We start from the raw sequence: 27,806 nt of genomic DNA on the forward strand, positions 1-27,806 counted from the left end.
AATATCATCTCACACCCCCAGGGGGTGCGGGCACCCCTGGTTGGGAACCCCTGATCTCCATGATTAACATGATTAAGTGTAGCAAGAATTAGAAACTTTGAGAGAGACATTCAAGGACAAAATGGAAATTTAGTAGATACTTGGAAGTGTAATATTAGAAAATACTTTGGAGGAAGAGTCATTGTAACTTGAATGAGTGGGATCCTTTAGATTTAGAACAGGGATGCATCATAGCAAAACTACGCTCACCCCATTGCTGGCAATGGCAAAAAAGTTGTGATATGTCGCGATACGTCATATGACGTTGCGAGTTTGACACCCCTACTTTAGAAAGTAGCATCTTTTTTTCAAGGCCTGCCAGAACCTGAAAAGTCAGCTACTTTTATCAGCAGAGATATGCGGTCTCGTGTAATATCTAAAACACTTTTCCCAAACTGTTTTCAAAGGGTTCCCAGTCTTCACAGCATTATCTTCAAGGGATGTATAGTATGTCTCACGTTAAAGTAGACACAAAACGGAAAAACAAAATAGTTCGTGGGTAGAGTTGCTTAAGAATTATTTCATGGCATGAAGACATTTTCTTGATTGCAAACATAATTAATAAATATATCTACTTGCTGTCCATACGTAGATGTGTAAAGTGTAAATGGCTAGCAAAATAACTTCCTGAAATTATTCTTTCTTGGCAGAGTAAGGTGAGCATTATGCAAAACAGAAAAAAAAACAATTGTTTCAGTTTACAAATCCACCCAAATAGTTTTTTTTAAAATTTTTTATTCTTATTCTTTTTTGTTTGTTTGTTTGGAAGATATGTGCAATGAGGATTTTGCTTTTAATCTCAAAAGACAAAATGATTTGGTTCAATCTGTAATTACAGAAAATTTAGGTAAAGAGAACCTGAAGCATTTAAGACACCTTCAAATGCAAATCTTCCACTAAGTATAATATTTTCTCCAGCAAAATGAGTCATTTTGTTTATAGACTACTATAGGAGTGGGGTTGACAGGGCAAGCCAATTGTATATAAAATGAGGGCAAACCCACTCCCTTTGTAGCACTAATTACGTTACGTATTTAGGTAATGTAATGTCTCCGAGAAAACTACCAATTTCAAAGAGCAACAAAGATCCCACAGGACTTTAACAGCATCACTAATCTGGTCTGGAGGTAGTGATATAAAGTTGGCTATCATCAACACATTGTTGATACAGAACCCCAAGCTCTAGGATGGCCTCTCCTATTTTCATGTAAATTTTGAAGAGAAGGCGGGAAGAGGATTGACTATTACAGCACCCAGAAGGGAATAGCCAGCAAGCTGATCTCTTCTCCTTCCCCCCTCCAACTGGAACTGGGAGGAGTAGAATCAATCCAACAATCCTCAGTTCCTGGAGGTGATCCAGATGGATACTTTGGCTGATAGTATCAAAAGCCACTGAGAGATGTCAACTGACCAAGATGACCACAGTTCTCCTATCCAGTTCCCTGCAAATTTTGATTATTAACTGCATTCTATGTTCTCTCCATTCCATATCCAGGCCTGAACCGTGACTAAAGATGGTGCAGATAATCCATTTCTTCTATGGTGCTTTAAAAAAACAAAAGGGGAAAAACTTGTCTTTCCTCTAGACTCTCAAAGCTACTTTCTCAAGAATCTCCCCTCAGTTTGTTCTTATAGCAATAACCGTCTGAGAACTAGCAATTGGTCCAAAGATCACCCAAGATTGATTAACCAGAAAAACCAATTCAGTTCTAAGTTTCTTGAACAGAGGGATAGTTTCAAGATCACGGGATGTGTTAGTATACACAACTTTATACTGCATTGGGGAGACCACACTTGGAAGACTGCCTCCAGTTCTGGTCACCATAATACATAAAAGATGTTGAGATGAAGAAAGGATTAGGGGAGGCATGAAAGCAATCTTCCAGTATTTGAGGGGTTGTTACAGAGAAGAGAGGGGTCAACTAGTTCTCCAAGAAGTAACAGGTAGAAACTTATCAAGGAGAGAAGCAACCTGGAACTAAGGAGAATTTCCTGACAGTGAGAACAATTATTCAGTGGAACGGCTTGCCTCCAGAAGCTGTGGGTGCTCCATCACTGGACCTTTTCAAGAAGAGACTGGACACCATTTGTCCAGGAAGGTATAGGGTCTCCTGCTTGAGTAGGGGTTGGACTAGAAGACCAACAAAGTCTCTTCCAACTCTCTTATTCTGACTCTCAGTGAGCTCCATGATAATATAACATTAAGTTATCCTAGTGCTTCACCCTAGTTCTTACTTGAATTGTCCCCAGCCAAACAATAGCAGTGAAATCTATTCTCCATGCTTATTTCTTTATGCCCTCAGAGTGTCTCTGGACCTCTTGAACATTCTTCAATGAAGAGGGCATTAAAACTGAAAACTTAACTCTTCATTTAAAGACACTGAGCCAAAGTGAGTCAGTCATGAAGACGACTGCAAGCCTGATGATATATAACATAGCTAAATAATTTAAAGCACTTTTAAAAAAGCAAATGAAAAGTAGCAGTTGACTCCTTAATGATTCCATGGTTTATAAAGTGGCCTAGCTTTGCAGAGCAAAAACAAGAAATATCAAGCAATTGCTGGCATTCACAATACTGTCTCTGGCCTCAGATGGATGCAATTTAAAAAAAAAAAAACTTGATACATTAAACTCAGTCATGCAACATTGGAGTATTTGTCCAAATAATCTCATAGGCTCAGAAAAGCTGAGCAGGCTCCTCTCACCCCAGTAGGACAGATTTTTGTTGTTGCAAAGTCTTGGTACCCATCCTCAAAGTAGTGTATTTCATACTTACTGGGAGATGAAATAGGTACTATATTATGTCATATTGCTGTTGGGCGTTAAAGAGAAAACCAGGGATGAGGTGCTGTGGTATGTGATAGCCTTATGCCTTAGATCAGGGGTCCCCAACCTCAGGGCCATCAACCGTACCAGTCCATGGCCTCTTAGGAACTGGGCCGCACAGCTGGAGATGAGCAGCAGGTGAGTGAGCGAAACCGAAACCATTTCCCCCTCCCGTTCCTTGGGAAAATTATCTCCCATAAAACCGGTCCCTGGTGCCAAAAAGGTTGGGGGCCGCTGCCTTAGATAATATGTTTATTTCTTCCCATTGGATGGTTATAGATCTACAGTATTTGAGTCAGCCATGTTTGGTAAATCAGCAGATAGTTATGTGCCTCAGTTCCTAAAGTTATTCTCTGCTGTTAAATACTAAAATATTGCCCCGATTCAGACTTCCTGGTTGTATCTCGGCATTCTACCAATAATTTCTCTTTTTCCTACTCCTGCTTCCCTCTTATGAGTACCAGCATTAATAATTGAGGTGTAGGGCACTTTCCCTGGATGCTAATGAGCAGATAGGGTTAATGGCCTTTGGCAGTGCTTGAAGCGATCAGCTATGGAGTCGGTGATTAATCTATAAGAAGTGTCATGAGCCTCTATCATGACTGCTTATAATTTAACAGAACTGATCTCTCTCAGCCTAGGTCAGGCAACGGTGGATCTTTGTACATTTCATGGCAGATGGCGGCTTGACATCTAGGTTGCAATTCAACTCTCAGGCGAAGAGCTATTGTGGGTGGAATCCCTTGAAGGAATCTTAACTCATAAAGCTTTGGGTTGGGGAGGGGAGTGAATTTCAACTGCATTCAGCTCATTAATATTCAGCTATCATAAGCAAGCTAGTGAAAATGGAGAGTGGAGGGGATAATCAAGGAGAATCCCACAGCATCTTCTGCTTTAATGCTGTTCATAGAGTGCTTGTCAGAGAAATAAAACATTTTGTGGGGTATTCTGCTACATAATTAAAGAGGGGGAAAAAAGAATTGCAAATACTTGCAGTCCTGTTTCCATCCATGATTTTGTTTGCTTGTTTATTTTATGGCTTGAGATGACTAAACTGGGGGGATGGGGGGGAGTTACAGTGTCTTACAATATTGTGTTGTATTGTTACAGTAGACTTACAATATCTACAACTTTCCATGGTATACAAATTTGGTTTTTTTTTAAAAAAAAAATCTATTGTACTCCTACTCTGGGGGGAATGCAGTATTGCACATCTGCCAAGAATAATTTTTGTCACCTAGTCCAGGGTTATTTTGGTTTTGGTCTTTCATGGGAACTCAGGAATACAGTGTCTTTTTTGTGAAGATTTTGTAAAAGTAGTTGGACAGAGTTCTTTAGGAACTAGTTTGGGTGGCTGCCTTTAAAAAGGCTGTCATTCAACACAGCCTTGTCTCTGTCCCTCACCTTTCATCCAGACCTTACTATACTTGTCCTTCTACTTTAACAAGGATGGAGGAAAAGTCATTAGTCAAGGGTCAGAGAGAAAGTGTGTTGCAGGAAATCCTTAAAGTCTATGATTTCGACCTCAGTGACCAAGTTGTATTAAGGAATTAGGCCAAAAAAAAAAGGCTTTAGTAAATGTATAAATGTCTGATGCGGTTCTTTTGCGCTGTCCTGAGAGCAGACTAATAAGAATTCTTTTCTATCCTGCTGTTCTGTAAGGATTTCAGAAAAGAAAACAAATTTATGAATCATAGGTTATTAAATATTAAAAGCCCCTTTGAATAGGTGGATTTTTTTCTAAGTGCATCTGAACATGAAAGGGGAAGTATATATGCTTTCTCTGAGATGGCCATATCAGAGCTTTGGTGTCACTATAAAAAATTTCTAACGCATGTAGTCTGTTAAATCTCTAAAGATGGAGCAGGGGCCAGAATTCAGAAATTATTTTTGGGCTCAAGCTTGTACATATGGGAGAAGGTAGATTGATCTAGATAAGTTCATGGAAAAAATATTCAAAATATATTGGTAAGATTTTTGCAGTAGGTAAGTAAAAGTTTAGCAATAGTATCAGTAGAAAGACTTTAAAAAAAATTCTAAAGGTAAGCTGTGGAGTTGGAAGGATGCTTAGGGAGAACTGTGTGCTCAATTTTACTGAACATACATTTCTAGACTGAACACTTGTTGACATACTCATTTTGTGTCCCAGCTTAAAGTGGACTAGAGGTTAGAATGAAATGAATCCAATATCTGAATGAATGTGATAGACTAGTGACCAAAGTCTTCATCAAGCTAAGAAACAAACCCCGAGGAGAGAGATGGGAACAAGGCAACACTAGACCACAGAAACTTGAGACCAATAACTTTAGTTATTGTTTCCATAATTCTTAGCTAGAGGTTTTAAAGTCTGGAGCTCTAGAGCCCTCTCCAGAGGTAGATGGTCAACTGTGTTCTTAAAGAACCCTCTTTGCGAGGATAGCTGTTACTGGTGAACAGTGATTTTACTTCCATATCTCTTCTGTGTTTGGCCTTTATGCTCCTCCCTCAAATGACTGCCTGAATCTGTGTCTATAGATTTCCTACACATAATCCTTGACTTACAACTGAGCCTAACTTCTCCAATGTATACAAGCTTGAGCCCAGAAACAATTTCTGAGTCCTGGCCCCTGCTCCATCTCTAGAGATTTGATAGACTACATGCATTAGGGAGTTTTTACGGTTTAACTCATAAGTTACAATGGCCTTTGAAAGGGTGCTTTATGGCCTGTAAAGTACTTCTGGCCATCATAAAATGTTATGCTGCTCCCCCTCTCCCCCTCATCACCTGGTTGTCATCTGGGTTGCTTGGCAACCTGTTTACACTTACAACCGATTGCCAAGTGCCTCAAAATCAAGTGATCACCATTTGCAATCTTCTCTGCTGGCTTCCCAAGAAAGTCAGTAGGGAAGCCATCTGGAAGACTGCAAGTTGGTATCACCTGCTAAGAGGACTCCCATTGTCTCTAAGGGCTGGCTGAAAGAACTGCCCAGCAAAGGGAACTGAAGTCCTTTGGTGGTGCAGAGAAATGCAACTCATTGAAGCATTCCCTCCCTGCACACAGAGGTGTGCAGAAACAGGGCTCAGATCCTGAAGATCTTGAGTTCCCTTCCTTCACCCCACTGAAGCCCTTCCCTTTTGCCCATGGAGGGGAGCTGCCGTCCTTCTGCAGCAACCCTCTAAAGATGAGAGTGAGACAAAACCACGCAAGATTTTCAGCTCCTAAGTGGAGATACTTCCTTTCTCGGAAGTCAGCATGGGCTTCAACCTCTGGGAGAATGTCCAATCAAACGATAGGCATATTTTGAGAGCAAAATAAACAAAATAATTCCATGTGAAATAAATGCTGAAAGTATTACTTGTACCAGCAATCTGATCAGAACATCCTCGTAAGAAAAGAGATAGCTGGCTTTCATCCTATAGAATGTTACTGCTGGACCAAAGAGTGAAGCTTGTCAAATATCCCCTTTAATTCTTTTCATGTCTCCTCACTAAATAATTGCAGGTAATAATAAATAACAATTGTGGTTCATCGCACAGTCAGCCAGATGTTTAGACTGGGTTTGGCATTTTTATCCACCTATCAAGTCCTACCCAAGGACCTGGGATAGGCAGATGTTGGTATTATCTGTGACAATATGTTTAATGCCATTGAACAACAACATCTGTCTATCCCAGGTCCTTGGGAAGGACTCTAGGTGGACAAAACTGTCAAATCCATCCAAACATCTGGCTGACTCTGCAACCAACAAAAAGTCCTCTGGAATGTATGACACGCTATATTTAATAATACTTGTCCTTTGGATCTGATGCAGTTCTGAATCATCTTGCCAGGGGGAGGAAAGCAGCTGTGTCTGACTTTGAGGGACCCGAGATAGGGCAGAAGGCACTTCTAGTTTATGTGCTGAATGACCCTCTTTATATGGTTAGTAGGGGCACATAATACATGTTGGTAGAGCAAATTGAATTTTGATTTGTAGCTCACCTTTAGGGAATCAATTTCACTGCCAAGGAGACCGCTTTATAATTTCAACATGAGGCTTCTTGTTTTCTAAAGGAGGCTGTGAGAGCTAACAGACAAAGCAGCCAGCTTGGTAGAGTCTGCTGTGCTGTATTGTTTCAGTGGAGAAGTTGTTGAAGCTGTGCTTCTTATGCTAGCCACTGAAGAGGGTTTTTGTTTTACAGACATGCTGCTTAGTCAGGCATTGAGCAACAATTTTGAGAGAACACCCGTCTCTGGATGCTGGTTCTGGCTTCTAGCTTGATTCTGTCCTAAATTGCCTCCTTTATTATGAGCATGAGTAGGAGAAGGAAATGAAATAAGGGTTTTGTCTCAGGATAGTAAACTGTATAAAGAAATCTCCAGTAGCCGAGGTATTTCAAGACTTCTATTGTTTGTGCATGAAGATAGTGGCTGGAGAATTTTTTTCCTACATTTTTTTCTAAGCTAGTATTCATATAGTTCCCATCTAAGACAAACTGTAATAGGTCATGCAGTGTTTTCTGTAATACAATAGGTGGAATGATAAAAAAAAATATTATGGTGAGTCTTGCTTTGATTTTTGTTTTTAGAGACCTTTGTGTTGTTGGTTGTTGTTAATATATGCTACATATTTTAACTGTTTTTATTTTTTTTGCACTTTATTGGTGAATTAATGAAACACGTTCCTTGCATGAGAAAGAAAAGTCCTGGGTAAAGTTATTAAAAACTTCCATTAATTTATTGAGCAATACCCGGCTAGATTTATTAAGTTACTGAATTTGTACCTTTCTGTCCAGTCAAAAAAATAGGACTCAAGGGAGCTAACTATAAGAAGTTAAAAAAATTGAAATACCTTTAAAAGCAAATAAATACAGCAGGTACTAGCAGAGTACATAAATTATCTTGCTAATTCAGCATTCCAAATAAAATAAAATATTTTCATCTGCTGCTATAGTGACAAGATAGGTAACAACTAGACTCCTTTGGCAGAGAGTCCAAATTTTTCAAGCTACCTTATACTTTCAACTCCTCCCTCACAAATACAGAATATCTGTTTACAGTTGGACGGAGAGGAACGTCCCTTGAAGATCTTTTAAAAGTTTTAGCCATTGGTTTATTAATGGCAAATTCCAAAATTTGACAGAGCCTCTTCTGGTGATTTTCTATGAGTGTTAAATTGCAAAAGGCAGAAGAGTCCAAGGGCTGTCATATTGAATTCCAGCATCATATTCTGTAATTGCTTATCTGAGAAGAAGTGAGGTACCTTGAAATTGCTGTCAATGCCACATCCCATCTAAGTGGTTCAGATGGATGCCAGAGTGGATGGTATCAAAGTCACCGTGAAGCCAACATTCTAGTTCTAAATGTACGTCATCCAGAGAGGCACTAAAACACTCTCCAGAAGCTAACTTGAAATGGATCTAGAGAAGCCATATAATCCACAGATAACTGAAGATGGGATGTTTCCCCCAAATCCAGCACCTTATTCAAGAATGAAATATTAAGAGTCTGGATGGATAGTATCCATCCAGCATAGTGAAGTATAGGAGGGTGGTTTTTTTGTTTATTTAACGAAAGTAATCACTACAAGTTCTGGTTCTTACCTCTCCAAAATGAAAAGTACTCCATCATAACTGGATAGTACCAACTTATTAAGGCTGTACAGAGATCACAGGAAATGAAATGACTGACCAAATGTACATGCATGCAGAGACAGCTAAAGGTAGTTCAAAGCAATGGGCTTTACATGCTCTTTCTTTCATTATGAAGCACATCTTTTAAAGGGTTTGCACAGCCCTAAAAGTTATATCCAGTGAACAGATATTATCTACTATCTTTTATTGGTCAATGCCTGAAATAAAGTTCTGTCAATTAATGTCTATGGAGATTCTCAGTCATCCAGGTCATAGTTATCCCAAAGATGCTTTTTCACGAGGAAACTGGACTTTCTTGTTTTTCTTTGAAGACGCTTCGTTTCTCATCCAAGAAGCTTCTTCAGCTCTTCAAAGAAAAACAAGAAAGTCCAGTTGCCTCATGAAAAAGCATCTTTGGGATTCTGTCTGTTAAAATACAATCAAAAATCCAGTCTGCATGGATTAAAAAAAAAGATTACATTTCTGTATGTTGTACAAGTGGCTGATATCTTCCTGCATATCTAAGTGTAATTGATTTTGACTACTTAAAAAGTTGAGCTTGCTGATTTGTAAATACAATGCTAATAAAAAAAATGGCTTGCTTGCTATGATCACCATCATAACATTTAGTAGACCAGTTGCCTTTTAAACCGCTGGTAAATTACAGCTACCAGCAGCCTGAGCCAGTACTGTACAGGCAATAATGAGAATTGCTTTCAACAGTATCAGGAAAACCTCAGTTTCCTCTCCTGTGATGTGACTGGCTCCTCTTTGTTTGAATTAGCCAGTTCATTTCATTACAATTAGCTCTCTTGAACATCAGGGAGCTTAATTTTCTGCTTAGTAGGAGAGAGAATTTGTAATATTTAAAATTGCATGAAACATTTCTGTGTTCCAGGGGCCAATCAAGATCATTTTCACATTCCAATGGTCCAGCAGGTACTTCTTACCAGGAAATGCTAAGATAAGAACCTGATCTGTCTAGGACAGGGGTAGTCAACCTTGGCTCTTTTATGACTCGTGGACTTCAACTCCCAGAATTCCTGAGCCAGCTAAGCTGGCTCAGGAATTCTGGGAATTGAAGTCCACGAGTCATAAAAGAGCCAAAGTTGACTACCCCTGGTCTAGGAGGCATCACGTTTAGAGCTTCTAAAGAGGCATGGCAGCACGGTGGTAAACACATTTTGAGTTACCTGGCAAAGGATCGGTTCTTCCTCTCCTGGTATGAAAGTTGGTTTGAATTACGATCATCTTTTCCTAGTGACTATCTTCAGTGATAAAAAGACTAGAAGTGGATTGTGGAAATTATTTGTTGCAGCCTCTTTAATTGTATCAAATAGTCTTGAATATCTAAATGGTTGGTGTTCAGGTTTTAAAAGGCGTAGGAATTTGTATAAAGGGTTAGTACAGTGGTTCTCAACCTTTTTAATGCCGCGACCCCAACCGGTCGTAAGTCGAGGACTAAACCGGTCGTAAGTCGAGGACTAAACCGGTCGTAAGTCGAGGACTACCCAACTGGTCGTAAGTCGAGGACTTTCCCTGCCCGGGAGCGCCGTGCATGCGTGGTTCCGCCCCCTGCGCCGGCCAAGGCGTAGCTGGCAAGCGGCAGAGACGGAGCAGGCCGACCACCAGCTGGCCCAGCCCAAGGGAGGTAAGGCACCCACCGGAAAAGGGGAAAAAAATGGCGGACAAAAAAAATGGACAGCCTTGCTTGGCGACTCCCGTGAAATGGTCAATCGACCCCAAATGGGGTCCCGACCCACAGGTTGAGAACCACTGGGTTAGTAGAAATATTTAGCTTAATATTCATATTTGTTATAGATGTTTTATCGCTTTACCTATTTATCCTGAAGTTGGAAATACTAACGTTCATAATATAATGGGGTCAGTCCAGGAACTTACTTTGTTTTTAACGATAGGTGCAACTTTTTCTTAATTAAATAAAACTCATGCTACGTTTCCCTGTCTTGAAAATACCTTAAAAATTAAAATAAATGTTGATTGTTCTTGTTTTCAATTTACAGATTCACATCATTGATTTTGATGATGAAAATAATATTATAAACAAAAATGTTCTTCTGCACCAAGTTGGTGAAATTTGGCACATAAGTGCCAGTCCAGCAGATAAAGGTGTATTTGCAACCTGCTATAATAAAAGTAAGTGTAATTTTATTGCTATTATTATTTCCATGAGAAGCTGGTAGCTGGTTATTTGACAGCATATGTACAGTTTCTAACCCTATTTATATGAATTCTTCTTACAGTTGAAATTAAACCACCCTGTTAGAGCATATATTTGAGGGGGGGGGGAATGAGAAGTTCCAATAACGTACAAACATAAAACTTGCAAGTGAAATATATTCCCTCCTATTTAAGCAATTACATATATCTAGAGAGGAAGAGGACATCCTCATGGGATTTCATGAATCTTCAATGAGTGTTCTGCCTCAATCAGTTATATAATGATGTGTGAAATAATGGAATCCAGTTTGTATCCTCAGCATGTGCTTTCTACCTATTTTCCTGGCCAAGCGAAAGTTGTACAGGGAAAATAAAGGTCCGTGCTGATTCCCCTGTTTTTAAAATGCATTCTGTGACAGCAGTCCCCAACATTTCTGGCTCTGGACCGGCAGAGGAGGGAGAGGAGATGGTTCTTGGCCCAGTACTGAGCCACAGACCAGGGTTGGAGATTCCTGTGCTAGTATCATTGGATATCCAATTTCTTCCTATCTTTTGAATTTGAATGGGTGCTCACAGAATAAAACTGTTTCAGCTGAGCTCAACTCCCGGAGAATGCATGTACACAGCCTCAGATGGACAAGGTAGCCATCGTCAAGGTTCAATACTATATCTGGGAAAGAACAAGGCATGCTTGATTGTGAGTGAGTAGAACTGTGGAAAGTCATATTCCTTCTTTAAAGCTGCTAGATCATTATAACTTGAATTGCACTAAATCTTCTCGCTTTGAGAAGGTGAAAAGGCAGAAAGGATAGTAGATCATTCCGGGACCTGAGTAGTTGGCAAAATTGGAACAATGAAGAGCTGACAGAGCACTGAGCAGAGATGAAGTGCAACCAATGGATATCCTTCATTACTTAATTTTCACAGATCTCATTAAAAACTTGAGAGCTCGGAGAGTACTATGGACTTAGGGGTAAACTGCTAATTTATAACCATTACCCTCCACCTGAATGAAACAAACAGAAAATTGAAAAGACATCAGGTTCTTCTAGCATCTTATAACTAATGTTCATAGAATTGAAAAAGTAATTTAAGTCGTGATAGCATGTAATCCCTGTCAAAATTGCATTATATATATAATCATTAGTGAAGATACTGCTTTGTGGAAATCTAGATATGGAGTGCAAAAAGTGCCCCCTTTCCCTGTAGCTAATTTTCCAGTGGAATAAACTACATAGAGCACTCTGAGAAATGAGGATAAAACCCATGCTGATTCTCATTGTTTTTTACCATCCTTGTCTGCTCAACTCTTCTGCAGTATGACTTGTGTGTAAAACAAACACAAACAGAAAAGTTATTGCGGCTGCTATAAAATCAGTAGGTGAAACTTTCCATGATGTCTCCAAGAAACTTGTACAATTTCAATTTTAAAAGCTCTTTGGAATTGTGACATAATTTTTGGATGAAACTCCATCTGGCCTCTCGATCCATTTAAGGTTGGAGAAAAGTCTTCAGAGATGGAGTGTAGTTGTAGTAGTATGTTCTGTACACATCAGCTCTTCTCCTCCCCTCTCCTGCCCTCCCCTCAAATTCTGGAGAATTTAGCATAACACACAGCAAAATAATGTTTCACTTGTATTTTTTTTCCCCTTTCAATTATACTCATCATAACAATGGTCTGTTTTGCCTTATATTAATCCAATCATCTTTGTATCTCTCTAAAGAGATTTTAGTGTTTGGGTGACTGGCCATTCACTCTCTTAGCCCAAACCATCTCATAGGGTTCTTATGGGAAAAAAATAGGAGGAGGAAGGAATATTAGGAATGTTTACCACCTTGAGTTATAAAAATAATAAAGATGGGATATAAATAAATAGATAAAATATATTTTATATATGTATGCATGATATTAGCTTGATGAACCATGTTATACCAGAGACTCTAAAAGGTATTTAAGGTTTATCCTGGAAGAAATCACAGTATAACAACAAGAAACAATGCAGCTGTCAACAGTAACAAACCACGGGCAAGATATTACTTTTTCTCTCACAGACATTAAATAGTATTTTTCTTCTTTCCCTTCATGATAGTGTTAAATGTCTGCATATTAATTTCATAACATATTGGTATAAAATTATTTGCACAGAGACATTTTTGATTGTTAATACAAGAAAATAGTTTATGTAGTATAAAATGTTATCGGCTTATAAAATGATTTGATTTTTACAAAAATGGGATGATTTATGTTCATTTTCAAATATATTTATTTAATGTTTTCAGTTACCAAGGAAGATTATGTCACTAGGATCTAAGATTTGCTTTACATGAGATGGGTGGCCATTTATATTTGATTAATTAATTACATTAAATGCTAAGAAAGAAAACAGTAATAATAATAATAATGATAAAGTTGGAAGGGACCTTGGAGGTCATCTAGTCCAACCCCCTGCTCAGGCAGGAAACCCTATACCATTTCGGACAAATGGCTGTCCAGTTTCTTCTTAAAAACTTCCAGTGTTGGCGCGTTCACTGCTTCTGGAGGCAGGTTGTTCCACTGGTTAATTGTTCTAACTGTCAGGAAGTTTCTCCTTAGTTCTAGGTGGCTTCTCTCTTTGGTTAGTTTCCACCCATTGCTCCTTGTCCTGCCTTCAGACGCTTTGGAAAATAGCTTGACTCCCTCTTCTTTGTGGCAGCCCCTGAGATACTGGAACACTGCTATCATGTCCCCCCTCGTCCTTCTCTTAGTTAAACTAGACATACCCAATTCCAGCAACTGTTCCTTATATGTTTTAGCTCCAGTCCCCTAATCATCTTTGTTGCTCTTCTCTGTACTCTTTCTAGAGTCTCAACATCTTTTTTACATCGTGGTGACCAAAACTGGATGCAGTATTCCAAGCGTGGCCTTACCAAGGCATTGTAAAGTGGTATTAATACTTCACGTGATCTTGATTCTATCCCTCTGTTAATGCAGCCTAGCACTGTGTTGGCTTTTTTGGCAGCTGCAGCACACTGCTGGCTCATATTTAAATGATTGTCCACTAGGACTCCGAGATCCCTCTCACAGTTACTACTATTGAGCAAGGTACCCCCTATACTATACCTGTACATTTGGTTTTTCTTGCCTAAATGTAGAACTTTACTTTTTTCACCACTGAATTTCATTTTGTTAGATAGCGCCCAGTGTTCAAGTCTGTCCAGATCCTCCTGTATCCTAAGCCTGTCTTCTGGAGTGTTGGCTATTCCTGCCAGCTTGGTGTCGTCTGCAAATTTGATGAGTTCCCCATCTATCCCCTCGTCCAGATCGTTGATGAAGATGTTGAAGATGATGAAGATGTTGAAGAACAGAGCCCTGGGGCACCCCACTACACACTTCCCTCCATGTAGATGCGGTTCCATTGAGGACCACACGCTGAGTACGGCCGGTCAGCCAGCTACGGATCCATCTGGTGGTGATGCTGTCTAACCCGCATTTTTCTATCTTATCAAGTAGTAGGTTGTGGTCTACTTTGTCAAATGCCTTACTGAAGTCCAAGTAAATTATATCCACAGCATTCCTCTGGTCCTCTAATTTTGTCACTTGGTCAAAGAATGCAATAAGATTTGTCTGGCATGATCTGTTTTTGACAAACCTGTGCTGGCTTTTAGTAATGACTTTGTTTGCCTCTAGGTGTTCGTTGATTCGTTGTTTGATTATCTTTTCCAGGATCTTCCCAGGTATTGAGGTCAGGCTGATAGGTCTGTAATTTCCTGGGTCCTTTTTTTCCCTGTTTTGAAGATGGGAACTACATCAGCTCTTTTCCAGTCCTCTGGTAATTCCCCAGTGCTCCAGGATCTTTGAAAAATATAGTTCAGTGGTTCTGAGATCACATCTGCCAGTTCCTTAAGAATCTTGGGGTGTAATCCATCTGGTCCTGGCGATTTGAACTCGTCTAGGCTGGACAGGTGTTCGCTTACCATTTTCTTGCCTATCTTAACTTATATTTCTATTTTGTTTTTTATGGCACTATTTTTGATAGGTTGGTCTGTTTTTTCCCTTTGTGTAAAGACAGATGCGAAAAATGAGTTAAATAGTTCTGCTTTCTCCCTGTTGCTTGTCACCTTCTTGCCACTTTCACCCACTAATGGACCAATCGTTTCCTTTACTTTTTTCTTGTTTTTTACATGTTGAAAGAAGCTTTTTTTGTTATTTTTGACTTTGGTTGCAAGCCTTAGTTCATTTTGAGCCTTAGCTTTCCTCACTTCGTCTTTGCAGGCTCGGGCTATTTGCTGATATTCTGACTTAGTTATGTGTCCCTCTTTCCACTTTCTATACTTGTCCTTTTTATCTTTCAATTGATCAGAGAGTTCTTTATGCAGCCATGCTGGTTTCTTTTGAGAGCTGTTATTTTTCTTCTTTGTTGGTATTGTGCTAGACAGTGTTTCCCTGAAGCATGTTAGGTGTTAATAAATATGTTCTTTCTGAAAATGCTATTTTCTGTAATCATTTGTGACATCATATGTGGTGGTTATTTCTTAGCAAGACCTCTAGAAAGTGCCCAGGCTCATAAAGATGCTGAAAATCTATCCCACAGAAATTCAGAGATCCCCCCCCCTCCATTCTGCTCATTTTGATCCTTCTTAATGTCTTACACTCTCTGTTTTTCAAAAACAAAAAACCTTGACTCGTGAGTAATAAGGCCTGGCCAGGCCTTCTCCACAAAATAAAACAACTTCCCCGCTCATCTTCCATAAGCTATTATAATCCCTCTAGTGATCAGAGAACAAAGGCCAGGAATGTGTGGAAGATTTTTCTCCCATTGGTTTCTGATCTGAAGCATCTTTCCCTGAAGCTATTGTTGTCCCTCTTGGGTCAAAACAGGAGTGTTTTTTCTCCACCATCCCTATTAGGAGATAATAGCAGCTTGAAGAGTGGGATTTTGATTTCAAAAATAGCTTAAAGGAAAAGTTGTCCCACTTCCCATCCTTCTCCTGTTCTCTCCGCTGTGATCTAGCTGCTGAATCAGGGTATAATATTTTTCAGACATGGTTACGTGAACAAGTGTGTTTATTTAAATAAGATGTAAAGTTTTAAAAATAACAAAAACATCAAGCTGATCTCTGGTCAGTGTTTACAATGCTTGTTCTGTAAAAGTCATAATAAACTACAGGTTATCTTTTTTTTTTTAAAAAAAAAAATCATCTTTAAGATCAGCTAGCATAATGATGTTTGACCAGAGAGATTTTTCCAAAATACTGTAGGGAAATTTTTTTTTCTACCTTAAGGGATATTTTAAACAAATTTCAAGCCCTGTAACTTGAAATTCTGGAATGCTATACCAGAGAGGTAATTAGGTTAACTTGGATAATAGAAACATACCTTAAAATTCAATAAATGTTATAATAGAAAAAGAGAATAATGTGCTGCAACGCTTTTCAAGGTCATGTTATCCAGGAATTAAAATCCCAACCTATCTGGAGCTACCATACTTGGGAAGGCAGATGTAATATGTGATTGGAAAAACCTCTGTTGCACAGCATCTGTCCAAAAGTAGAGCATGTTGAGGTAGAGCTTCCCTCTTCCCAGCTGTCCTCAAATTCTAAGCCGAGATGCTTCTGTTCCAGTAACCATAACTCTGTGAGGGAACCACTAAAGGTAGTCCTTGACTTACAACAGTTCATTTAGGGACTGTTGGAAGTTACAACAGTACTGAAAAAAGTGACTTTATCACCATTTTTTCCACACTTACGACTATTAACGCCTCCCCATAGTCATGTGATTTACACTTGGATGCTTGACAACTGACTCACATTTACGACAGTTGCAGTGTCCCAGAGTCACGTTGTCTCCTTTTGAGACCTTCTGACAAGCAAAGTCAATGGGGAAGCCAGATTCACTTAACAACCGTGTTACTAATTTTAAAACTGCAGTGATTCACTTAACAAATGTGGCGAGAAAAGTTGTAAAATGGGGCAAAACTCACTTAACCAATTTCTCACTTAAGAACATAAATTTTGGGTTCAATTGTGGTTGTAAATTGAGGACTACCTGCACTCTGCCTGGACTTATCCCCCAGTTTCAGCAAATAAGGATCATCCGAGTCTTCAGTTGGAAGCCCCAGAAATGATGCCAGTTCTTGTAGATAATATGGAATTGTGACAGGACTCCATGTAAATAAAGCCTCCCATATTCCTATAATACAACCAAAAGAATCTGTTCGCTCCAACAGAGAGACAGAAGGGGCACCATAAAGATGCTTTCACAGGAAATCTGCTACATGCTAAGCCACCTCCACTTTTAAAAGTAGGACAGTTTCATAAGGTCTGACACTGGTAGCTGCAGAAACGCCGATTTATCACATCAACTTGACAGTTTTGGAAATTAAGTCTGCTCCTCCCCTCCCCTTCGCTTTTCACCTCTTCCTTCTGTGGAAACTCCTTGGAGGGCACAGACTGGCATTGCCACCTGCCCTCTCCTCTGGGGTGAAAGCCTTTGTCCCCGAGAGAGCGAGCAGCTGGCACAATCGCGATGTAAGTTACACCTCTCCGCTTCAGCATCGCTGGCTCAATGTGCAAGGTAGCAGAATTAATAATACTTTGGGGATCTCACATTTGCATTGCCTGACTTTATGGAAAGGGGGGAAAGAGGAAGAAATGTGCAGTCTGGCATTTCATTAAGGCCTCCGTGCACACGTTTCGGCAACTTTAATATGGCTGCACTTGCTTGTCCTGTTCAGGCTTAAAAGGGCCGTATTCTAATGCTCTTGTGGAAAGGCAGTGGGAAGAGGTCAAGGGTCATTTTTGGCACCCACAAGGGTGGACCGGTGGAGGTCACGAGGGATGCTTCAGTCGGACTGAAGAAGAGCTGATCCACCGCAGAGCTGCAACACACCCTGCCTCGTATAAAACAAATGGGGTGAGGAGGGGAAGTGGCAAGATGATTCAAAGGCATCTGCTATAAATATTTCAAACCCATGACTGCAGGAAATGGCTCAGTTCAGAGCTCTTCCCTCCAAAAAGTGAGGATTTGCTCCAAAGTAGACTTTCCTTAATACGTGCTTTTCAAAGGAGGAGGAGGAGGAGGAGTGCTGATCTCCTGCCGGGCCTTCTCAAACAATGGCAAGTCTGGATGTGATGATGGCAGTTGCCAGAAGAGGGCATAGTCCTGTAATTGTAGGCAATGCTCTCTTTGTTTCGGTGAACTGCTTTGCAGTAGCGTTCAGAGGGTAGGGAAGGTTTGGTGGCAGATAACCTGTCATGAGAGGTCACGATATACCACTTTGGTTCTGTTTTACTTTACAAATAAGCAGGCCCTGTTGCCTTCTCTATTGTCAGATTTCACAAATTCAGTATGAAAAATGTAATGCTGCAATGTCTAACATACTCCTCCTTTATACACCCACAACAGCCCCCTCCCACACTGCCAGGTTGCCTGAGAGACGGTAAAAGGGAGCCTACAGGTTCCCCAGGCGGGTAGATTTTCTTTTGCTGTTGATGCTGTAAAGCAAGTACAACCTAGGCACAATAATTCCTTTCCGATGAAAAAGGAAGTACTATTATTGTTAAATAAAAAAGTAGCTTTAGCAGCACCGATTTCTGGATGTGTCAGAAATATAGCAAATTCTATAGTGGACTTCTTTTTTCTTTTTCTTTCTGGCTGCTAACAATACTGTATATACTCATGGGTAGGCCAAGAATATTAGGTCCCAAATACATCAAAAAAACCAGGTTCGGATTATCCACAGATGGATTTATCTGTGGGTATATATGGTAATATTTTTTTAAGTACCTGTATTTGCCTAGGTATATAGCAGTGGTGGCGAACCTATGGCACGCGTGCCAGAGGCGGCACTCAGAACCCTCTCTGTGGGCACGCACGCCGTTGCCCCAGCAGAGTTCCCCAGAGTAGCAAGCACGTGGTGTTTGGAAGTGACAGGGCAGGAAGTGAGCGAGCAAGCGGCGTTGGCCCCCTGGGGATGCCCCGGAGATGGCGAGGGACTGGCCTCCGCTGTCCTGGCCCCGGCCACGCTCACCCAGTCTGCCGTGACCACTGCAGCTACGCCAACCCAGTGGGCCACGCCCCCATGCCCCCCTTGAGGGCACCACAATACTGATGCAGCCCTGGCACTTTGTGATAAATAAGTGGGTTTTGGGTTGCAGTTTGGGCACTCGGTCTCTAAAAGGTTTGCCATCACTGGTATATAGTCATGCAGGCCACATGACCACGGAAGCATCTTTGGACAATGCTGGCTCCCTAGGAAATGGAGATCTCGAGCACTGCACCCTAGAGTTGGACATGATTGAACAGAGGAAATAGTTACCTTTCCCCTTTTAATTTTTATATACAGTATAAAGCATGAGGCTAGACCCAGAGGAGAGTTATAGTTCCACCTTAAGCACTAAGCCAGTTGGGATCTAACCATGGGCCGGTCACTGTCTCTCAGCCCTAGGAAGGAAAAACTGGCAAACTGCTTCTGAAATATCTTGCCAAGAAAACAGTGAGGACTAGTTCAGGAAGTGATCAGAAGTCAAAAACTGACTTGAAGGCACAAGTGTAAAATATATATATTTCCCATATATATTTCCAGTTATGCCTGTCTGCAGATAAGAAAATACCATGAGAAATCTGAATTATAAATATTAAAATAGAGGATTCTTTGGATTTACTGAAGTGAATCTATGCCAGAAATCTTCTGGGGGGGATACCTTGCTTCTTCATTCCGTATTATATGTCAAAATAAGATTTAAAAACTGTTCCATAATTCTAACACTGGGAGTTTATATCCTTATAGAGAGCCTTGCTCTAAAGTCACTACAAGAAATTGCACATGCCTAAGTTTTTTCAGCAGCTGTGTGGGTTTCCTAGAAAATATTTCCATATCCTACATTTACTGAGATGTGATTTAATATATCTAAAATCATGTTTAAATTAGCAACTAATGTCAAATCAAAAAATTGAAAGCAACAAAACTGCTTTGGAAACTACTCCAGATTGTCTCTATACGTGTTCTTTGCATTAGCCTGGAAAAAGACAGGGCAGTTTTAATTATTCAGAAAAAGCTTTGTGCATGCTTGTCTTTCAAAAGATTTGCATAGACCTATATCAGACTGCATCTTGGAGAAAGTCAATCTGGGTAACACTGGTCTGATGGCATATCATCATTATCATCATCATACCAGATTTCAGCCACTTTGGTTCCTATGATGATGACAAACATTCAATTTTCCCAATAATTTTGAAGCTTCACCAGTGGGTAAAAACCATTACTGTAGTTTTGTAGTGATCTCTGCTATCATTCTGCCTCCATTACTGGAGAATATTTTGGTCATGTAGCTGGCCAACAGTCCCTTGTCTTTTATGCTTGCTGATATTTCTCTTCTACTTACGTTTCCTACCTACAGCATTACAGTGGGTTGGAGAAGGGTTGGAGATGGCATCCAGAAGATGGTTACTGTAACTCAACAGCCTTTCTTATTGACCCTTCTCTTGGGAGAGGCCAGTGGCAGCGGTTGGTGCTCTTTCTTCATGAGCCCAACTCAGCATGTCTCTTAACAGGTTGTCTCTTTGAAAACCATTGCAGTCTGGTGGGGTAGTGTTGCCCAGAGTGAAACAATTTAGGGATCAGCCTTTAAATTTTTATAATGAATTGTATGCAGTTCACAGTTTTTATGGAAAAGAACTAAAAGCATTGAAAGCAAGTATGAGCAAAGAGTTGTGGCATCAGTCAATCAGTTGCATAATACACATGTATAGGTAGACCTCAACGTAGTCCTCAAGTTATGACTTATAACTTGCTTAGCATTCATTTAAAGTTACGTCCTACCTGAAAAGACGGACTTGCAACCTGGATCTGGTTATGATAGTCAATCTTGAGTCACATGACTGCAATTCAGGTGCTCGGCAACACGACTGCATTTATGTTTTTTGGCAAAAATCCACTATAGCGAACAATGGGCTCGCTTAACAATTGCGGTGTTCTCATAACCACTGCATTGTCAAGCAACAGGAAAATGAGGAAATCCAGACAGTTCAAATGAGTATAAAAATGTATTGTAAACTTGAGCTTTCTGAAAGAATCTGAACTACTAACAGTCAAGGGAAATTAGCGGGAGATAAGAGTAGAAGGAATTCAAGGTGGGCTGGACTTAGATCTCTTGTGGGCTCGAAGGGACTCATGACTGATGATGTGTTTGACCCCTCCCTCGGGCTCAGCCCACTCATCTACATGTGTTTGTTTAATGACCACCACAAAAACATCCTAAAAACAGGTCAGTCATAGCTATAAAGCCTGTGCACCTACAATCTATTCTCACTTCTCATTGTAGTTCTCTTCTGAATTGCATATTTGCTCTGTTGAGTCATTCTGGGTTTGGATGGAAGAAACAGCTGAAGAAGGGGAGCATGAATGAGCACACTCGGCCAGTCTTGCTTCTATCAAATTTTGCAAAGCAAACTCTTAACAGCAGGTACCCCTGTCGGCTTCCCACGTGACATAAAATTGGCTTGTTGACAGGGAAACTGCCAAGCGAGCCAGCCTAGATACTAATGGCTGTCTGCTGAGGGAGCTTGCCTTTAGCATGCGGAAATCGATGGGGATGGTGTTAGAGAATAAGCAAAGATTATATGTTCTTCCCCTTTCTCATGTTCATTGCACTCTTAGCAAGAAAACACAGGGTTATCGACGGACTTGCCATTGGAATATGAGTTGGGTTGTTTGGGGGAATTGCAGCTTGAAGGGGAATTGCCACTGGGAGACTGTTCATTTACAGCGCTTAGTTAATTTTACAGAACAGTGGATTTTGGAAAGTAGAAGTCATTTTTCTTAGGAATAATACGGATTATTTTCCGGAAATCTTTCCAGCTTCCATTGCTGCTTTTCGTTGCATTTTTCTGAATTGTAGAATCTTCTTTTTAAGAAATCTTGCTTGGTTCTAACACTGGTAGTACAGCATAATGATTAGAAATTGCTTAAAATGATTTTATAAATGTATACATATTGCTGGAATAATGTTGCTTTCAGGAATATAGTGACTGCAATGCTGTGCCTTTTAAAATATTGCTATGAGCCACCTTGCATGTCAAATGAGCAAGAAGTAAGAATGTAGCTGAGGGATCTATGGCTGTCCAAATGCAAATGGCGTCAGGCCCAGCTAGGGTGAAGGATCCTAGAAGTTGTACATCAGCAGTATTTTGAAGGCCAGATATAAACGGCATTGCTAAAGACTAATTTTCTGTTGTAACTTTGGGTAAAACTATAAACGGTGCAGAATAAGAATAATCAGAAGAATATAAGGGCAGGGTTTATATATACTTTAAAACTGGAGAGTAAAGGTCTTAATTATGTGTCACCCCTGAGATTTATTTTTTCTCTACAGGTGTTGAAATATATGAAGGATAGGTTAGCATGTTCCTGATTTTCTGAAAATTGTGTTCTAGGGCAGCGGTCTCCAACCTTTCTGGCTTTGCAGACTGGTGGGGGAGAGGGGGAAGGATGGTTCTGCGCGAGCGGCAGGTGAAGCATGTGTGTGCCTGCCATTCCCGCAAGTGGAGCTATGCGTGTCCATTCACTCACCCACCCACCTCTTCTGCAGCCCGGTTCTGAACGAGCTGTGGCCCGGTAGTGGGTGTGACCAGGGGGTAGGGGACCCCTATTCTAGGGGATTGCACGAAGATTACAGAAAGAGCTTATAGATGACAGAATATTTGTACCAAAATACAAGATAATATGAACCTACAGATATTACTTCAAAGCACTTCATTAAAAGCAGTGCTATATAACTATTAAGAACAACACTGGGGACAGATCCTACTATTTTTTGATCAGGCAGTGCCCCCGTCTAAAATTAGCTCTTTTTTCTTGTCCCTAAATTCAGTGGGACTTTTAAACCAGACAGAGATTGCAAATACGGGGCAGGAAGAACTAAAAGCTGAAAAGGTAGTAAAAACTGTGTGTAAAGTCACCATTGCTTCTGAGGACCCTTCTATTCAAACAAGCAAAGTAGGCCTCATCCCGACTAATAAGAGTAATAAATCCTCCTGTTTTGTCTGTGGCAAGAAGGAAGCATCTGAGACCAGCGGCTTGCTCCTGTCATACAGGGAACATTAATGGGCACCAGCTGGGCTGTGGCTTGAGCTGCTACACAACTTTAACTTTGCACAGCAAGAGCTGCTGTGGCAATGGTGCAAAAAGTACCTCCTGTACAGATTCAGAAGTACACTTCAATTGTGGTTCCCAGGGCAACTGAGTAATGGCAGCCAGCTGGCTTTGTACCACCTGAGCGCATCAAAGAGCAAGGCCTCAGCTCAGCCCATTCCAGCACGGAGCTCTGCAGATGCCAGTTTAGGTTGAGTTTAGCACACTCCAAAGTCATGGCCGATGCTATCGTGTTCCTTTTCGTTCATCACCATGTAGGCCAGTGTTTCTCAACCTTGACAATTTTAAGGCATGTGGACTTCAACTCCCAGAATTCCACAGCCAGCAATGCTGGCTGTGGAATTCTGGGAGTTGAAGTCCACATGCCTTAAAATTGTCAAGGTTGAGAAACACTGATGTAGGCCTTCTCTGCAAAAAAAACCAGGGTGACTTTTCTGTTCGCATGCAGATGGAAGCTCTGCTAGACTTGCCCTTCAAACTTTTCCTTCATTTCACGTCCACCACCTGACTCTGGAGACCTGCATCTACAACACTTGCATTTTCAAAGTGGTGTTTCTGCCATTGGTGTTAAATATTTGGATGGTATTTTATAACTTGTATAATTGATGAAGCTATTAAAAAAGAGACAGCTGTAATCTGCACCAGAGTAAATAATAGAAATAATTATGAGGACATTTCTTTAGTTTGCAGTGTAAATCACAGATACGTTTGCAATTTAGTTATGGCATGTTTATTAGTAACTTGTGCTTAAACAATATGGCCTTTTTACCAAATAGGCAGCTGCTGATGTCTGATCCTGCTCGGAATTCTCAGCTGGGATTAAGCTAAAAACAACTAGTTGCTGGGCAAGAAAAAAAAATCTAATCTGTTTGTATTTCTGATCTCTGTTCGTCAGTTTCCCCTTCTTTGTAGCTTGGAGAGCCTAGGGGACCTCTCTAAGCCATCTGTTCTCTATTCCTGTCCTCTAGATATCACTCTATAATATCATTTTTTTTAATGGTGGTCTACCGTCTACCATCTTTTTAGTAGAGAAGCCTATCAAATATGGAGCTGGATGCTCAGGGAAGTTACTTGTTTTCTGTGGTGCAGCCAGCTACTCAAACATTGAATTATTATGTGTTGTCTGAATCATCTTATCTTTTTCTTGGATAAGTGAGGGTCTGTTGTAGAAAAGGAATGGCATATGACCACAACTGGGCAGATGGGAGAACTATTCAGAACTATGAAAGACAAGGGATCCGAGGAACCTTCTTTATTTTTCCTTCTCCTGAAACATATTGTGACTTAACATTGTTTTTATTTTGTGGGTACCAACCCTTGAGCCTCTCTTTAAGGAGTCTGTTTGGTATGTTCGTTATTGATATTTATATACCAGGTAGGAATCTCTTCATGTTTGGCTATTCATTAATTTAGCCTTCTCCTCTCCTCTCCTCTCCTCCCCTCCCCTCTCCTCCCCTCCTCTCCCCTCCGCACCCCTCCCCTCCGCACCCCTCCCCTCCCCCTTGATTGATCAATCAGTGGTGAATGACTTAAACTTTATTAGTGTTAACCAGTTTAGGAGCATAAACATTAACAGCATGGTGAGCTAAGGGAATAATTTCTGGAAAAAAAATAGCTTTAAGTGCATTGGATGGATTTGGGAGGGCATTTTTTAAAATGTGCAGTCCTAATTTGATTAAGGCTTTACAGACCTTAATTGAGTTGGTAGCTCATTGGTAACTAGTGTAGTGTTTTTCTACACTGGTGTTACGTGCCCATTTAATTGGGCAGCTGCTTTTTGCAAGAGTGAGAAGTTCTAGCAGGTGTCCAAGGGTAATCCCAGGTAATGTGCATTGTAGAGGTCCAGTCCTAAGGTTATTAGGAAATAGGTCACTGAAGCTAGAATAGACTAAAAGTTATAGCTGAAGCTGGATATAGGCCAGTTACACACACACACACACACACACACAAACACACACAATATCTCCTGTATTTTGGGTGTAAAGATGAGAACGTATCACAACCTCTCACAAATAAAGGAGGACTGTTTGCTAGACTCCATGTTTGCAAGGTGTGAAACCTGATACCTTCCTACTCAACAGATTGTCTCATGCTTGTAAATATATATAATCTTGATATAATTGGCAGTCATTGTACTTTGAAAGTGAGAGATCTGTCTAGTCAGTCTCCAATTAATTTTCTTTAGTGGGGCATTCTTCCATACCTAGAAACCCAAATTAGCCTTTCTTCTATTCACAATGGATGGGAAAGCCTTTGCTCAGCTCTAGGTCAGGGGTAGGCAACCTTGGCTATGACTTGTGGACTTCAACTCCCAGAATTCCTGAGCCAGCATAGCTCAGCTTGGAAACTCTCCCTTTCCCCTCAGCATGGCAGGCTCAAGAATTCTGGGAGTTGAAGTCCATGAGTCATAAAAGAGCCAAGGTTGCCCGCCCCTGCACTAGGTCTTAATCCCCAGATATTCACCAGTACCACTGTACAGTATGAATCTGTTCTTAGAAGGGCAAGAATCTTTCTGGTTACTCAGATCTACTTGTAAATCTTACAACTAAGTTTATAATTAACATCTCAAAAGTAGGGACAGAATGTTCCCCCTGGGACATGCCAGGGAAGAAGGAGAGGGAGAGAATGGGAAAGGAGAAAGAAGGAAAGGGAAGGGAAGGAAAGAAAGGAAAAGAGGAAAAGTGAATGAGAAAGAAAAGTGAGACAGGAAGGAAGGGAGGGAGGTAAAGGAAAGGAAAGGAAAGAAGGGAGGAAAGTGAGTGAAAGAAAGAAAAGGAAAGAGACAAAAAGAGGGAAAGGAAGAAAGAAAAGTAAAGAAAGAAAGAAAAAAGCGAGTTAGAAAAAGAGGGAAGGAAAGAAAAGAAAAAGAAAAGAGCTAACTATTAGGAACCTCTTACCACTTTTTCCCCTGGGAACCACATAATGATAGAAGTATGTAAAGAGCATTCTTCAGGGAACAAATAGCTTGTCTTCTGCTACACTGCCATGTCTTCTGCTAAGTGATGGTTTCTCTCCTGTTCCCCCCCTCCCTCCCCCCCCCATAAATAGGCAAATCATTCATGCCAGTCATTTTTGTAAATGCATCCACTTCAGGCTCCCTAAATTTCAAATCTGCCCCAGCTGAAAAAGTGCTCGGAATATGAGAAGTGTTTCTACCATAATGCTGCTGGATGTCATGGACCAGGTTTCATTCTTGATTTAAATAATATAGGGGAGCTACTATTTTAAAAAAGCCATTAATTTTGACTCAGTGGCTAAATAAATTGAGCTGTATTAACATTTTAGCTATATTTATATGTAGAGCATAAGAATGATACATATTTTCCATCCCTTTCTCCCACTTTTCTTCGTGCCTTTCTTTCGTATCTTGTAGAGAACAATGACTTGACTGCCATCTGACTTTTCCCCCCTAAATTCTTTTAATTAAAAGAACACAATGGGAATCTTCCAGAAGGGTAACCATATTGAAATGCCAGCTTCCAGCATTGACATTTCAAGTAATATCTCTAGGGGCCACGTATTCTTTAGGGCATTCTGGAAAAAAAATAAAAAATATAAAAACCAAAAATAGCGTGTTACTGCAGCTCACTGATTTGTTTGGAAGAGTGCCCAGAAAATAAAAGTAAAAACTATATAGGTTATTAAGAAACCTGGGGGTGGGGGGGAAGGATGGGGTGCAGAAATCTGTTGAAGAGGAACCTCATCTATCTACCCTCTGATAAATGGTATTTTATGACTGGCCACAAGTTAGCAATAGCCTTGAGTTTGGAAAGCTCAGGAGACCTCTGTGTAGGATTTTTTTGATTTTTATCTGGAAGGAATTGAATCTGGGGAGGGGGGGGCAGAATATAAAAGTACCGAGCTAAAAACCTAGCTCTCTGCAAAAGACATGGTTCAGAAGCTACCCATGCAAATTAAAGATGACCCAGGAAAGCCAGAGATGGAGACCTTAAAATTATGCCTGTGTTATTAAGCAGAAAAATGGTAATCTCAGCAAATCGCTGTACTCTCCTGGTATTAATTGAAATAGCCGTACAGAAAGCAGCGTTGGGGAAAGTCCTTCCAATGACTTGTATCGCCTGCTGTCACCTCGGCTATTTATGCAGCTTGCTGGCTCGGCTCGGCTATTGTGGGGTTTTTTTTTCCCTCTTCTATGTGCTCTATTGTTAGAATGAAGTTCTGTAGGATTCTTTAAATGTTTTTACATGGCCGATGAGCAGTGCCTTGCTTTTGATTGCAAAAATGCTAGGGCTCTCTCTCTCTCTTCCAGAAATCCCCCTCCCTTGCCTCCCCCTACTGTGATCTGTTGACATTATCCTCTGTTCCTTAGCTTCAGACAGTAAAGTCATGACATGTGCGGCTGTATGGAGGATGCCGAAGGAATTGGAATCAGGCAATCATGAATCCCCTGATGATTCATCAAGCAATGCTCAAATCCTGGAGCTACTCTGTCACCTTGACAACACAGCCCATGGCAATATGGCCGGGTAGGACTCTGCATATTTTATACTCCCAAGGAAAAAAGAATGAAGGGCAGACAGTTTCTATTAAATCTGAACTTTGTACATTGAAATATACATGCCTTACATTATGGTTTCTTTATTGTTATCCTAGACAGGATCAGGAAGTAAAAGCAATAGTCCTTCAAATATTTAATACACTGTTTAACTGTGGTTTTTTTGGATAATTCATTAATTCTACAATGCTGTGCATTTGAACGTGTATATTTTATGTTACACACAACTAATATAATAATAGCTTAGTTGCTGGATGGAATTTCACTTAGAAAAGTCTGAATCCATGTTCTGGTTGCTTCCCCTCACTTGTGCTACCTTCTCCATCTCCACTCTATTGGGTAACTGGTGTTCCTTGAAATTTTTTCCTTTATTTTATACTGTACTTTGTAACAAAACAAAGAAATGGTTTTCTATCAATGACTCATAGTCATGTATAAGCTGATGGTTATCAAATAAGGCTTTTCCTAGACACAATGCTAATTTGGAGCAAAAATTTTGGCTATAGTATCGATTTAGATA

General features: G+C 40.4%; 1 protein-coding gene across 1 annotated transcript in view; it reads left to right on the forward strand.

Moving 5' to 3' along the window:
- The window catches only part of EIPR1 (EARP complex and GARP complex interacting protein 1), a 70,644-nt gene that overhangs the window by 4,218 nt on the left and 38,620 nt on the right, over nt 1-27,806 (forward strand). The window contains exons 3-4 of the mRNA XM_015823298.1: nt 10,483-10,615; nt 27,101-27,257. Coding sequence (XP_015678784.1) covers nt 10,483-10,615; nt 27,101-27,257 — 290 coding nt within the window. The remainder of the gene's footprint in view (nt 1-10,482; nt 10,616-27,100; nt 27,258-27,806) is intronic.

The sequence above is a fragment of the Protobothrops mucrosquamatus genome, unplaced genomic scaffold, assembly GCF_001527695.2.
Source record: "Protobothrops mucrosquamatus isolate PMUCROS unplaced genomic scaffold, P.Mucros_1.0 scaffold1826, whole genome shotgun sequence".
In the NCBI taxonomy this organism is placed as follows: Eukaryota; Metazoa; Chordata; class Lepidosauria; order Squamata; family Viperidae; genus Protobothrops; species Protobothrops mucrosquamatus.